The sequence below is a fragment of the Rattus norvegicus genome, chromosome 7 (genome assembly GCF_021556685.1).
Source record: "Rattus norvegicus strain SHRSP/BbbUtx chromosome 7, alternate assembly SHRSP_T2T, whole genome shotgun sequence".
Classification (NCBI taxonomy): Eukaryota; Metazoa; Chordata; class Mammalia; order Rodentia; family Muridae; genus Rattus; species Rattus norvegicus.
The window spans coordinates 136,984,703-136,998,308 of record NC_141540.1 but is presented as its reverse complement, the minus strand read 5'-3'; the positions used below and the strand labels follow the sequence as shown (position 1 = coordinate 136,998,308).

General features: G+C 41.0%; 1 protein-coding gene across 5 annotated transcripts in view; it reads left to right on the top strand.

The window, feature by feature from the left end:
- LOC148004954 (uncharacterized) overlaps positions 1 to 13,378 on the top strand; it is a 34,326-nt gene extending 20,948 nt beyond the window's left edge. For 2 of the 5 annotated variants that reach the window (XR_015625946.1, XM_087559863.1), the window contains 2 exons: positions 9,202 to 9,475; positions 12,747 to 13,378. Coding sequence is in view for 1 of the 5 variants with exons in the window: in XM_087559863.1 (XP_087415989.1) it covers positions 9,202 to 9,345 (144 nt within the window). In the remaining 4 variants the exon portion in view is untranslated. The remainder of the gene's footprint in view (positions 1 to 9,201; positions 9,476 to 12,746) is intronic. The other 3 variants (XR_015625944.1, XR_015625945.1, XR_015625947.1) reach the window with 3 other exon arrangements.
- The last annotated feature ends 228 nt before the right edge of the window (positions 13,379 to 13,606 follow it).

Below are 13,606 nucleotides of genomic sequence, written 5' to 3'. Positions count from 1 at the left end.
TGCTCAGTCAATACAGTGTGGCTTGTATGCATATGCTTTTGGGACTGACCACTTAGCATTGGAAAACCAATTGAGCTCTTCAATCCACAAGTTGCAGGCGGAAAAAGAGTGTGACTAGGCTTGGTGTGGAACCTCAAGGCCCATCCCCAATGAAACAACTCCTCCAAGAAGGCCACAACTTTCAGTCCTTCCCAAAGAATTCCACTACCCAGAACCCAAACATTCAAATGTATGAGCCTATGGGGCCATTCTCATTAAACCCACACCAGCTCAGGTGGGACATTTTGTTTAAACTATATGTGCACACACATAGACATATATGTATTATATATGGTTTTAGATTAGTAGATATGACTAAGACTTTATTTTTTAGACACCCTTACTCTCAGCTGTTCTCTCTGTATTGACTTCTCATTTTATGCCCCCTTTTCTTATCTCCCTATTGAAATTATTTTAACATGATATCCCACTCTTTATCACCCTCTGACCCCTGCAATGGCCCCCTTTACCTTCCTGGGTTCTATGGTTACTCCAGATTATATGCTCATATCTGAACGTTCAGATTTAGCAGCCACAGATGAGAGGAAACAGTCAATGTCTGACTTTCTAGGACTGGGTTATCCATTCAACATAATATTTTCTCATTCCATCCATTTGTCTGCAAATTTCATGATTTCATTTTATTTATAGCTGAGTTGAATTGGAAATCTCTGGTTCCTTTGGAGACTCATCTATGTCATATGGTGTTTTTCTGGAAACAGTCTTATGAGGGGATGTTTTTGTTGAAGCAGACATGTGGGGGGATGTTTTTCTGAGAACAGACACATAGCGTTTTTTTGGAAGCTGCCTGGAAAGGGGGCATGTAATGGCTAGGGCAGATACTTGAGGGAACACATGATGTTTGAAAAGGGTGTAAATACAACCCAACAGACAGTGGATGATGCTGTGTGGTGTGGGTTTGCCTTGCCACTCTTTGCTGGTCATCGTCTGTCGAGACTTTATAAAGAGAAACACATCAAAGAATTTCTGGTGTTTTGGTGGCTTCTTGACACTTCTGCAGACTCTGGATTGATTAGCAGAACCCTGCAGTTTCTTCTGGATTCATTGATTGAAAGTTAAGCGGTTTCCCTTTCCTAGTTATTAGTGACATAGCAGTAATGAGCATGGCTGGTCAAGTCTCTGTGGAGTCCCTGGTGGAGTCCTTTGTGCATATTCCCAGGAGTGGTATAGCTGGGTTGCATGGTAGCTTTCTGAGGATTCTCCATACTGATTTCCCGACTAGCTAGACCAGCTTACAGTTCCGTCAGCAGTGAAAAAGGGGTGCCTTTCCCCCACAGCCTCTCTAGCATTTGTTGTCTGTTGTTCTGCTAATCTGGCCATTCTGACTGGGGTGAGGTGAAATCCCAACGTTATTTTGATTTGCATTTCCATATTTGCTAAGGAGATCGAACGTTCCTTGAGAAATTTTTCTGTTGTGTTTATTTCTGTTCAGATCCACAGTCTAGTTTTCGAGTAGGTCACTTGTTTTCCTGACTCTGCTTTTTGAGTTCTTCGTGTGTTCTGGATATTAGTCCCCTGCCAGATGAACAGCTGAGAAGATTCTCTCCAACTGTGTGAGCTTCATCTTTAGGGCAATTGGTTATGACTTTAGCTGTGCGGAGGCTTTTTAGTTTTATGAAGTCCCACCTGCCAGCTGTTGGCCTCAATTCCTGAACACATGGGTCTTATTTAAAAAGTCCCTCGATGCATGTACATCTTGAAGGGTACTGCCAATGGCTTTTTCCATCAGTTCTAGTATTTCACTATTTAGGTCTTCAATACAACTGGAATTAGTTTTGTGCAAGACGTGGGCCTTATTTAATTCTTCCGCATGTGGACATCAGCTTTCCCTGCAACATCTGTGGAAGATACTTTCCTTCTTCCAGTACATGTTTTTGTCGTTGTCAAATATTAGATGCCTGTCATTACATGCACTCATGTTGGGATCTTCTGTTTTTTTCCCCAGTGGTCTCCATTTCTCTTTTTATACCTTTGCCATATTGTTTCTATTACCGTGGCTCTGTAATCTTGAGGTATATGATGGCCAACCCTAGCACTGTTCATTATGCCTGCATTTTCTTTGGCTAGCTAGGGTCTTTTGTGGTTCCAAATGAATTTAAGAATAGTTTTTCTCTGTTTTTGTGAAGAATGGATGGAGAGTTTTTGGGTTTTGTTTGTTTGGTGGTTTTTTTTTTTTTTTTTTTTTTTTTTTTTTTTTTTTTTTTTGAGATTATCCTAAATATGTGAATGGCTTTTGGTAGAGTGGTCATTTTCACAGTATGAATTCTATAAATGTATGCCCATGGAATACCTGTTTTCTAGCACATATTTCTTTTTACAGAGGCTTTAAATTTTCATTGTTGGGGTCTTTCACCGCCTCAGTTAGGTTTATTTCTAGACACTTTATTTTATTTATAGGTATTCTGAGTGGGAGCGTGTTCACGTCCCTATTCTCTATGTACTTGCTGGTGTGTAGAAAAGGTATGGCTTTTTGTAAGTTGGCTTATAGCCTGCTATTTGGCTAAAATCATCGATTGTTTCTAGATTTCTTGAAGAGTTTTCGTGATCTCTTGTATATAGTATCATATTATCTACAGAAAGGGAGAGTCAGACTTCTCTTCCTATTTTTATCCCTTTATTTCTCTCGTCTTAGCACTCCAGCTAGTTCTTTGAGCATAATATTGAATGTGAATAGGGATAGTTCATGGCCCTGTTCCATTCCCAATGTCAATGGAGTTACTTTGCATTTTCCTCCATTTAGCATGCTGTTGGCTGTGGGTTTCATTGCAAAGTACAGCATGCCTTCGTCACGCTTCAACACAGTAAAAACTACACACACACGTGGTTTGCTGTCTATATGCAGGCGAGGGAAGGCACGAGATAAGGCGAGAGCCCGTGATTGGGCAGTGGAAAAGGAAGGCAGGCTGAGAGTTTCAGAGATGAACTCAGGGAGACAGGAGGAGACAGAGAGAAAGAGAAGCCGGAACCACACAGTCCTGGGAGCCGTAAGTATTGGGAATTTCTTAGATGATTGAATAAGTAGGGTGCGTTTGCCCCATCTAGGTGTGCAGCGTGTGTTTATATCAACGGAGTTTTGAGTTCTTTGTGCAGGCGTTTTGTGAGTCGAGAATTTACTAATATAAATCTGACTGATAAATTACAAGCCTCTAGAATTTTGATTTTACCGGGTTACGGGTATCTGTGACAATAACCACAGGAAGTGAGTGGCTAGGAACATGAGCAGGATACACAGCAAGAGAACCACAAGCTGGGCGGTCGTTGTTTGGGGCTAGCCATGGGGGCGGGACCGCCGGGGCCAGAGAGTAGCCTGATTTATGTGGGATGGTGCCTTTTTGAAATATTTCCTGCAAAACACACACACACACACACACACACACACACTATGTATATATATGTATATATATATACATATATATGTAAATAAAACTTTTATAAATGCATAGACCTATGTTATATACTTATATATAAATAATTATATACTACATAATTGTGTATTATAATACATAGCTTACAATTATACTTTTATATCCTAGACATATGGCTGTAGGTAAATATTTAGATGTATCTGTAAGGAGGTTCCTTGTACTCTAAATAGTTGTGTTTATTGAAAGACTCCTGGGTTATGTCTGAGGCAGTTCTTTGAACTAAAAGTGAGAAGTTTATTTCTTTTCTTATACAAACAACAAAAGAGTAAATTTGTGTTTCATTGAAGTCAGTTGTGATTCTAAAGTCGTTGCTTTTCGGGTAAGAGTGAGGTGAGTTGTGAGAGGAAAAGTGTCCCTTTGTGCCCTTCCCTCCCCAGAGTTAGCTGCCTTCAGGACTTTCTCCCTCAGCTTTAGAATTCTCCATATTAAGCAAATATGAACTCTTTCCACTCAGATGTAATGCTGTATATAAAGTGTTTCTTTGTTAGGGTTACTGCTGTGTGATGAACACCATGACCAAAGCAACTCCGAGAGAAAAGGGTTTGTTTGGCTCACAATTCCACATCAGTGTTCATCATGGAAGGAAGTCAGGACAGGAACTCAAGCAAGACAGGAACCTGGAGGCAGGAGCTGATGCAGAGGCCATGGGGGGGGGGGAGGGGGAGGCGCCATGCTATTGGCTTGCTCCTTATTGTTTTGACCAGCCTTTGTTACAAAACCCAGGATCAAGAGCCCAGGAGTGTTACTACCCACAGAGAGCTGGGCCCTCCTACATCAATCGCTAGTCAAGAAAATATCCTACAGGCTCATCTTTTAGAGGCATTTCCTCAGTGGAGGCTCCCTCCTCCCTGAAGACTGTAGCTTGTGTTCAGGGGACATAAAAAGATTAGCACAGGGCTAGAGAGATGGCTTAGTGGTTAAGAGCACTGGCTGCTCTTCCAGAAGTCTAGAGTTCAGTTCCCAGCAACCACATGGTGGCTCACAACCATCTGTAATGGGATCTGATGCCCTCTTCTGGTGTCTGAAGACAGCGACAGTGCACTCACATACATAAAATAAAAAGGTCAGCACAGTGCTCCTTACGCTGTTTCTTTTAACGGAGCAAGGAGTTGGTTTGTTTTCTTCTCTTTTTCTTTTTCCCTTTCCTTTTCTTTCTTTTTTAAACATAAAAATCTTCCTGGTTCTCACAGCCAATCTTCTAGATAAACTGTAATTAATTTAATCAGACCCTTGGGACAGCGATGCAGGAAACAGCTTGAGCATGTGGCCTTTGCCCATGTGCCCAGAAGCACCTCTACCGGGGCAGAAGGTATGAAAACTCCAGGTTGCCAACTGCCATCCAACAGGTCTCCACAGGGTCCTCGACAACTACCGATTCCACCATGTCAACAATGCTTTCTTTTTCCATCACAAAACTCCAAATATTGTACTATCAAAATGACAAGTACTTGCTGATAAGATATGGGAAATGACAATTTCCATTTGTCTGAGAGAGGTTAAAACTTTTTTTTTTTTTTTTTTTGCAATCATCAAGAGGGTTTATTGTCAGGATACACAGATACCTGCGGGCGTCTCAGTCAGCTCGGAAGGACTGGCCGGCCCAGCAAGACCGGGGACCGTTATTTTTTTTTTTTTTTTTTTTTTTTCCGGAGCTGGGGACCGAACCCAGGGCCTTGCGCTTCCTAGGTAAGCGCTCTACCACTGAGCTAAATCCCCAGCCCCCGGGGACCGGTTTTTATAGGGCTCTGGGGAGCAGAAGTAGGCATACAGAAGCAAATGCATGGTTACCGGGACTTGATTGGTGGATTCAAATGAGGAGCGGATGTATGGTTACACACAATTGGCTACTTCAAGCATATTCAAATGAGGTTACAACATAGCAAAAGAGTACGTGCAGGCTGGGGCGTCCGGAATGTCAGGGGCTAGGGGCTTATCCCTTCCTGCCAGATGGCCTAAGAGTCAGTCCCGATAACTCGGGCTGGTTCCTGCATTCCTTCCTTTTTATCTTTATGGTCTGTTAGTCTTAAGGGGGGGGGCAGGCCCCACAGGGCCTGGGCGTGCCTGGACCTGCCCGGGCCTGTTTCAGCTCTGAGTCTGTGAATCTTAAAACTTACTCCTTTACTTTTATATTTGTGGACCTTAGAGAGCTTAAAACATTTTAAGGCTGTTGCATTCACTTTTTGTTTGTATTCTTTACTTTTTTCATGAAAGATCCATAAATTAAAATTTTTTATAATTAAAATAACTATCCACATATGTATGTATATATATATATATATATATATATATATATATATATATAAAATTATTTTACAATTGTCAAAACCATTTTCTAAAAAATCAAATGTGAGGGCTGACAACGTGGCCCAGTGGCAGAATGCTTGCTTTGCACATGCGAAGCCCTAGACTGAATTAGATCTTTGTATCATAAACACACAATGTCTAGCAATTTATTGAGTCTCGTTTGTATTATGAGGTATAATATTTTGTGTTGTCCAATTTTTTATTCTGTTCATAGTATGTGTTTAAGTATGTTTAAATTTAACTATTTTTGTTCTTCACATTTTTATTTGATTTTATGTTCTGGAAACACTTAATTCTTACCATTTTTTTTTTGCCTTGTAATAAAGTTGATGTTATTTAAAATTGTTTAGGAACATGATTGATTATACATATCAATGGATTTCTGCACAATAGTCCCAGACATTTGTATAGTGTACACTGAACACATCTAACCTCCTTCTTTTACTTCTTGCTTTATCTTGTCTGTTCTGCTTTTAAGCCGACTTCTTCTTAGCTTCCATGTGTGAATGGGAACCAGCAGGACTGTTTAAACTGTGTCCTGTTTAATTCACTTAATAGACTGTTTTATACCTCCATTTATTTTGCTGAAAATAAGAGGACTTCATTCTTTTTTTTTTTTTTTGGGTTCTTTTTTTTTCGGAGCTGGGGACCGAACCCAGGGCCTTGCGCTTCCTAGGTAAGCGCTCTACCACTGAGCTAAATCCCCAACCCCAAGAGGACTTCATTCTTTATGGCTACATAGTACTCCATTTGTGTATATGCTACATTTTCTTTATGGCTACATAGTACTCCATTTGTGTATATGCTACATTTTTTTACTCCATTATGTGGTCACTTAGGCTGATTTTATACATTTGTTATTATTAAACATGGAATGCAGGCATTTCATTGGTCTCCTGATTTCATCTCCTTGGAGATGTATCTAGAAGCACAGTAGGTGGATCCTATTGCAGACCAATGTTTAGTCTTTCAGGACTTCCTTCCTGCCCAATTTTTCACATAGCTATAGTAACAAATCAACATTCTCCCCACCAAGGAGTAAAAGCTTTTTAATTTTTTTCTATGCCTAAATTTATTGTTTCTCATTTAGTTTTTGCTTTTCTTGACAATAACTACTTCCACTCCATAAGATAGCAGCTCCTTGGAGTTTTGTTTAGAATTTCTCTGATGGTGAATGGTATGAGCATTTTCCAGGTACTTACTAGCTCGTTGATGTTTTTTTAACCCTTGGACGTGTCCAAAGAGATCACTAGCCTATGTTGCATGCTCTGGGTGCTAAATCTGTCCAGTGAGTGCTGGCAGGCACTTCCTGCATTCTGTCACCTTTTGTTACTTTCCTTTCCTATACAGAGGCTTTTAAAGTAGCCGAGACTCCATTTGTCAGCTCCCCACGTAGCCCCTGATTTTACAATCCTATCCAGGAACTTTATTGCCTGTGCCAATGTTTGAAAGTGTTCCCCTACATTTTTTTTAGTAGTTTCTGAATGTCAGATTTTGATACTCTTTCAGTTGGTTTGAGTTTTTTTTTTTTTTTTTGTTTTGTTTTTTTTTTTTTGTTTTTTGTTTTTTTCTTTACCTCTTTCTTGCAGGGCTGGGGATTGAATGAGGGGTCCAGTGCATGTCAGGCAAGCCTCCTACCACTGAAAAACACTGCCAGCCCCATTGAATTGATTTTTGCACAAGATAAGAAATTTTGATGAAGTTTTGATTTTCAGTCTTTTCTGGCTGTGTTTGGAGCTTTGTTGGAATCTTCTGGTTCATGGGCACTCCATTGTACCCTGACTGATGTGCGTATCTGTCTATATGGCTCTGTGGAAAAGTCATCATGTCAGGTCCTGTCGTGTTTCCAGCTGTGTTCCTTTTGCTCAAGATTCAGGGTATCTGGAGCATTGCTACAGGTTCAGATTATTTTTTTTTTCTAGACCTTTGAATGATATAATTTTATTTTGACGGGGGTTGAATGTGTTTGCTGTGATTTGAGACTCTTGAGTTTGATGTGATTATTTTGGGGCAGTATTTAGGAATCTATTTTTTTTTTAGACTTGCTTTTTATTATTTATGTCTGTGTGAGTGCACATGTGGAAGTCGGGGAAATTGGATCTCTTAAAATTGAAGTTGTAAGTGCTTGTGAGCTGCCACGTGGGTGCTAGGATTCAAGCTGATGTCCTCTGCAAGAGCAGCGCACACTCTTAGCTCCTGAGCCATCTCTCCAGCCTTAGTCCGTTGTGCGTCTTACCAGAACTCTGTTTTGGTTGCTTTTTAAAATTCAAGAATGTGGGTGATCTTTCCATTTTTTTCCCCTGCCTTGTTCAATTTCTCTCATTAAAGTTCTGTGCTTCCAATGGCACGAGTCTTCCTTGGTTAACCTTATTCCTGATCTGCCCCCTCCCCCAATCCCACGGGGTGGGGGAAGTGCTGTTGTGTATGCAACTGCTTTCCCGATTTGTATTCTTCCCTTTCCTTTCTCTACTTTCTCCCCTCTCTTCCTCCCTTCTCTCTCATTTTTTCCTTCCTTCCTTCCCCTTTCTCCCTCTTCCTCCTCCCTCTTCAGATAGTCTTGGTAAGTGGTCCTAGGCACTCTTGAAGTCATGACCATTAAGTCTTGGCCCTGAAAGCAGAGGTGTGTGCCTTCATTCCCAGCTTGCCCACCCCAGCTTGCCATCACCCCAGCTTACCGTCATCCCCAGCTTGCTTTCCTGATTCTGTGCTCAGCAAATGCATCACTAGTGCATAGAAAAGCTAATGAGGGGGCTGGGGATTTAGCTCAGTGGTAGAGCTTGCCTAGGAAGCGCAAGGCCCTGGGTTCGGTCCCCAGCTCCGGAAAAAAAGAAAAAGAAAAAAAAAAAAGAAAAAAAGAAAAGCTAATGAATGTGCACTGGCTTCTACCTGGCTACGATACGAACGTCATTAGATTTTATCGTCTTTTGGTGGACCTTCATGTTTTCCTGTCTAAAGTCATATAATTTGCTATTATAGAAGGCCTGGTTTGACTTCTTCCCTTCTGCCTAATTACTTTAACTTAGAACTCTAGTAGTCCATTGAGTAAAAGCTCTTGGCCGAGTGTACAACTCACTCCTGTTTCCAGTGTCACACAAAGTGCCCTCCTTCACTATGACATGGGTGTGAATTCTCACACTTCGTCTTTAGGATTGCTGACATCCCTTTTAATACCTAGCATTTTCCAGGCTGTTGTCATAGAGAGACGCCGAAGTGTATCAAGTGCCTTTCCGTATCTGTTGAGATGATAATTTGTAACTTTAATTTCTTAAAACCTATTTTTAATGATGGATTTTTTTTTCAAGTTTTAACCTCCCTTTTAACCCACCACCCACCAGAGACAGTAAAGAACGATACAGGAAAGTAGACCTGTTCAAAAAGGTTCTTTAGAACAACTCTCGTCTGTGTTGTCTAGACATCGACAGTTCTGCTCACAGGTCAGCAGCAGCAGCAGCAGCAGCAGCAGCAGCAGCAGCAGCAGCAGCAGCAGCAGCAGCTCCATCCACCCACAAACACTTCATGGATACAGCAGCAGTCCAGTTCTGTGGCCTTGGGATAGCAACCATGAATCAGCAGTGGTGGCACTATCTAACAGAGACAGCCAGGCCCTCAGCTTCTGCTTGAGTCAAAAGGGACCAAAAGGAATGGCAAGGAAAGTTCTAGGCTATGCCTCTCTCAGCTAAGCAAAGGTCAGTGAAGACTGGAGACCCATGAACATTGTACAGCTTGCTCTATATATAAGCCAAACTCAGCCTCTGTCAGTGTCCACTGAGTCCTATTTATACTCTCTCCAAGCATCCTGTGTCCTCCATGAGTCTTGCCTCAGCATGTGTCTTGCCTTCCCACATGTGTCTGTCTCAGCTGACATCACTCTGCCAATAAGTCCGAGACCATAGAAGCAACAAGAAACTATAACACACCACCAAAAGTTTTTTGGGACATTTTTCTCTATGGAGCCTAGACAATTGTAGCATAACTACACATTGTAAGGTGGACAACATACGGGTTGTTAGCAAAAAAATCCTTCATCACATGTCCTTTCATGTGCTTGCTTTAGCAGAACATCCTCTCTCCTGTGTCTGCTTCAGCTAAACGTTCCTTCATGTGTTTGCTCCAGCGAAACACTAACACAACTGACTTTTCAAAGAACCCTTCAGTGTCCATTTCAATTATTTGATTTATATCCTTCATTCTGTTGATGTGATATATTTGTATATATTGAATTATCTTTGTGTCTCTGTGATGAAACTGAATTAATCATGATAAATGATCTTTGGATACACTATTGAATTTGATTTGCTAGTGTTTTAATGAGAATCTTTATTTCTCAGTTCATCAGAGATCTTGGTCTATAGTTCTTTGTCTCTGTCTGTCTCCCCCCACCCCTCTCTCTCTCTGCCTCTCCTTGTCTCTGTCTCTGTCTCTCTGTCTCTGTCTGTCTGTCTCCCTATCTCTCTCTGTCTCTTTGTCTCTGACTCTCTCTCTCTCTCTCTCTCTCTCTCTCTCTCTCTCTCTCTCCCTGTGTATGCATGTGCATGCACATCTATCTTTGTAGGTTTGGCAATAGGATAATGTTGCTCTCATGAAAAAGGTTTTGGAAGGTTTCCTCTCTTTCATTTTTAGGGAACAGGTTTTGATTCTTCTTCAAACATTTGGTAAAATTCAATGATGAATTCCTCTACTGCTGGGGTTCTCTTTGTTGAAAAACATTTTATTACCGACTTGATCTCATTGGTTGTTATTGATCTGTTAAGATTTTCCCCTCACAATTCAGTTTTGGGAGATCACACGGGTATAGAATTCATCTCCTTTTAGGTTTTTTAATTTGTTAGAAGAGTTAAAAAAAAAAACTTCCAATAGTTCTTTGTGTTTCTGAGGTGTTTATTTCAACGTCTCCATTCTTGCTGATTTCATTTAATTTACTATTTAATTTGCTTATTTTCGATTTTTCTTGCTTTATCTGGTTAAACATTTTGTTGATTTTATTTACGTTTTAGAAGAACCAACTGTTTATTGATTCCTTGTACTGACTACCCAGTCTGTATTTCATTCATGTCTGTGTCTTTGGAATTCCTTGTATTCTATAATTTGGGATTTGGGTTGTTTCTTGTTGATCTAAGTTGCCGAGGTGCATTCCCACATCGCTTATTTGAAATCTTTCTGCTTCCTTTTATGTAGGTACTGTATCATTTATCACCACAAGCTTTTCTCATAGAATTCCATGCTATGTTCCTCGAGGTTTGCCCTGGAGGTTTGCCCTGGACATTTGGGCCATTGTGTTTCATGTTATTGGTATCAAGAAGACTTTTGTTTTGTTTTGCTTTGCTTTGCTCTGACAATGTCTCACTGTATTGCCTGGCTGACCTACAGCTCATTGTCTAGACCAGGCTGGCCTGGCTGACCTGCAGCTCACTGTATAGACCAGGCTGGCCTCGAGCATTTGCAATCTTCTTGCCTCTGTCTTGTTGGATACTATTGCAGATTATCTCCCCAGGACTACATACAAGGTCAGAGAAGAATGAGTAAGTTAGTGTAGTGGCTGGTTTTGTGTGTCAACTTGACTCAAACTGGAGTTATCACAGAGAAAGGAGCCTCAGCTGAGGAAATGTCCCCATGAGATCCATCTGTAAGGCATTTGCTCAGTTAGTGATCAAGGGCGTAGGGCCCCTTGTGGGTGGTGCCATCCCTGGGCTGGTGGTCCTGGGTTGTATAAGAAAGCAGGCTGAGCAAGCCAGGGGAAGCAAGCCAGTAAGAAACATCCCTCCATGGCCTCTGCATCAGCTCCTGCTTCCTGACCTGCTTGAGTTCCAGTCCTGACTTCCTTTGGTGACGAACAGCAATGTGGAAATGTAAGCTGAATAAACCCTTTCCTCCCCACCTTGCTTCTTGGTCACGACGTTTTGTGCAGGAATACAAACCCTGACTAAGACAGTTCGTGAGGATTTTATTGAGTGAAAGGTAGAGGACAGAGATCTTCTTCCTGAGGGAGTTGGTCCCTGCAGGCTGTCCTAGCACCAGGAGTTATATATGCTTCGATGTAGAGGGATGGGCCCGATGGTTTGTGGGATTTTTTTGTTTGTTTGCTTGGGTGGTTTGTTTTGTTATTTTTAATGGGAAACTGCTTTCTCTTTATTTAGACCTCAGGAGGAAAAAAAAAAAAAGAACTGTGGTCACATAGCACCTTAAAAATTTTCCAGTTGTATATGTTCTAAATACACAGGACTAAATGAACAGGGAAATACTTTCTTCTGTAAAAACTAGCCACATTTTATCAAAGCGTCACCAAACTACAAAACCATATTACATAAAGGCATTTTGGACTCACAGTCTTCTGAATTGGACAGCTTGCCTACCATTGTCCTGTGCTCACTCTCATGCCGCTCTGGTCCAGGCACTGAGACTAAGTGAGCATGGACTCTGTCAATGGTGGTCTGCAGTGTGGCTGGTGACAGCAATGTCCGTGACTTTAACAAAGTGTGGTCAAGGGACCCATTTCTCATGAACACATCACAGTATTGAGTGAATTATATAAGAAAAAAAAATCGGAACAAACTAAAAGATGAAGATGAAAGATCTCCCACAAACAGAGCGAGTGTCCCCCATAATGCATCTGCAGGGGCGAAAAGACGGTGAGAGGGCCGGAGACGCTAATACACAAGGAAGCTGAGTACAGCATTTCTTTCTCGTTTTATACAACGGAATCTACAAGGTTGGTCAGTCATGCCCGGGAAAGTGTAACCCACGGCATTTGAAATCTTTGTGGTTGTTTTAAAAGGCCTCTAAAATATATATAACACAAAGGTCTGTGTTCTATAAGCAGTCCTCCACTGTTAGATAAGGCTTTCTTTAAAACAAACATTAAGTGTTTGGTAGTTATGGTAGCCTGGACGTAACAAAGATCATCTTACTGATCTTCGCATTTTTTTCTCTTCCGGTCTTCCGCTTCATCCGGATGCCCAGCAGCATGGGTTCCTCTGAAAACTCCACCTTCTCAGAGTCGGAGTCATCCGAACTCTCGGCATCTCGTGGGTTGTCGTCATCAGCAGCTCCAGCCAAGTCACGTGATCTTCACGGAAGCCAAGTCCACAAAGCTGCGGAAACATTCTGATACTTTACTACCCAGTCTCTGCTGGTACCCAGACTCCAGTTCTCCATTAATTTTCCCAGTCTTCTTCCCCTGTTTGGCAGAGAGATACTGATTTGTGATGGCCTGTAACAAGACCACCTGAGTGTTCTTTCCTTCACCCATAAGTCTCAGAAGCTTCTGTTTTCTCTCTTCATCGCCTAAACCCACTGCTCTCCAATGGCTAGATCCAAGATCACTGACAGTTTGGCTATAAATTTGGGATAATGTTTATTTGTAGATCTATACATAAACCTTCTGGACTTGGAAATTAAGAAAATGCCTTGATGTTTTTAAATCGATGTTTTGTCTGTGTCTTTAACTTGTTTCTTCTCACCTTCGAGCATTACAAAAATATGGATGTCTTGTTACTAATGATGCACCAAAAAATTTTAATTCTATCTTCATTTTTTTTTCAGTCTGAATAGTATTTCCAAGGTATTTCTAATAAACACATACTTGAAGTTCATATTCTTTCCCTTTTTATTAACTTTATCACTGCTATGACTTTGGACTATGTTTTTAATTTACCTTCTTGAGTTCTCTATTATTTTTAACTGTTTCCTTTTTGAAATGTTTACCTCTGTGCTGAAGTTCTCGTTCCCTCCTACTTTGTCTCCCAATTTCAACTGACTGTATTTTCTTGGTTTTCATGGAGTTTTTAAATAATTGTTAACATATTTCTCTCAGGTATTTT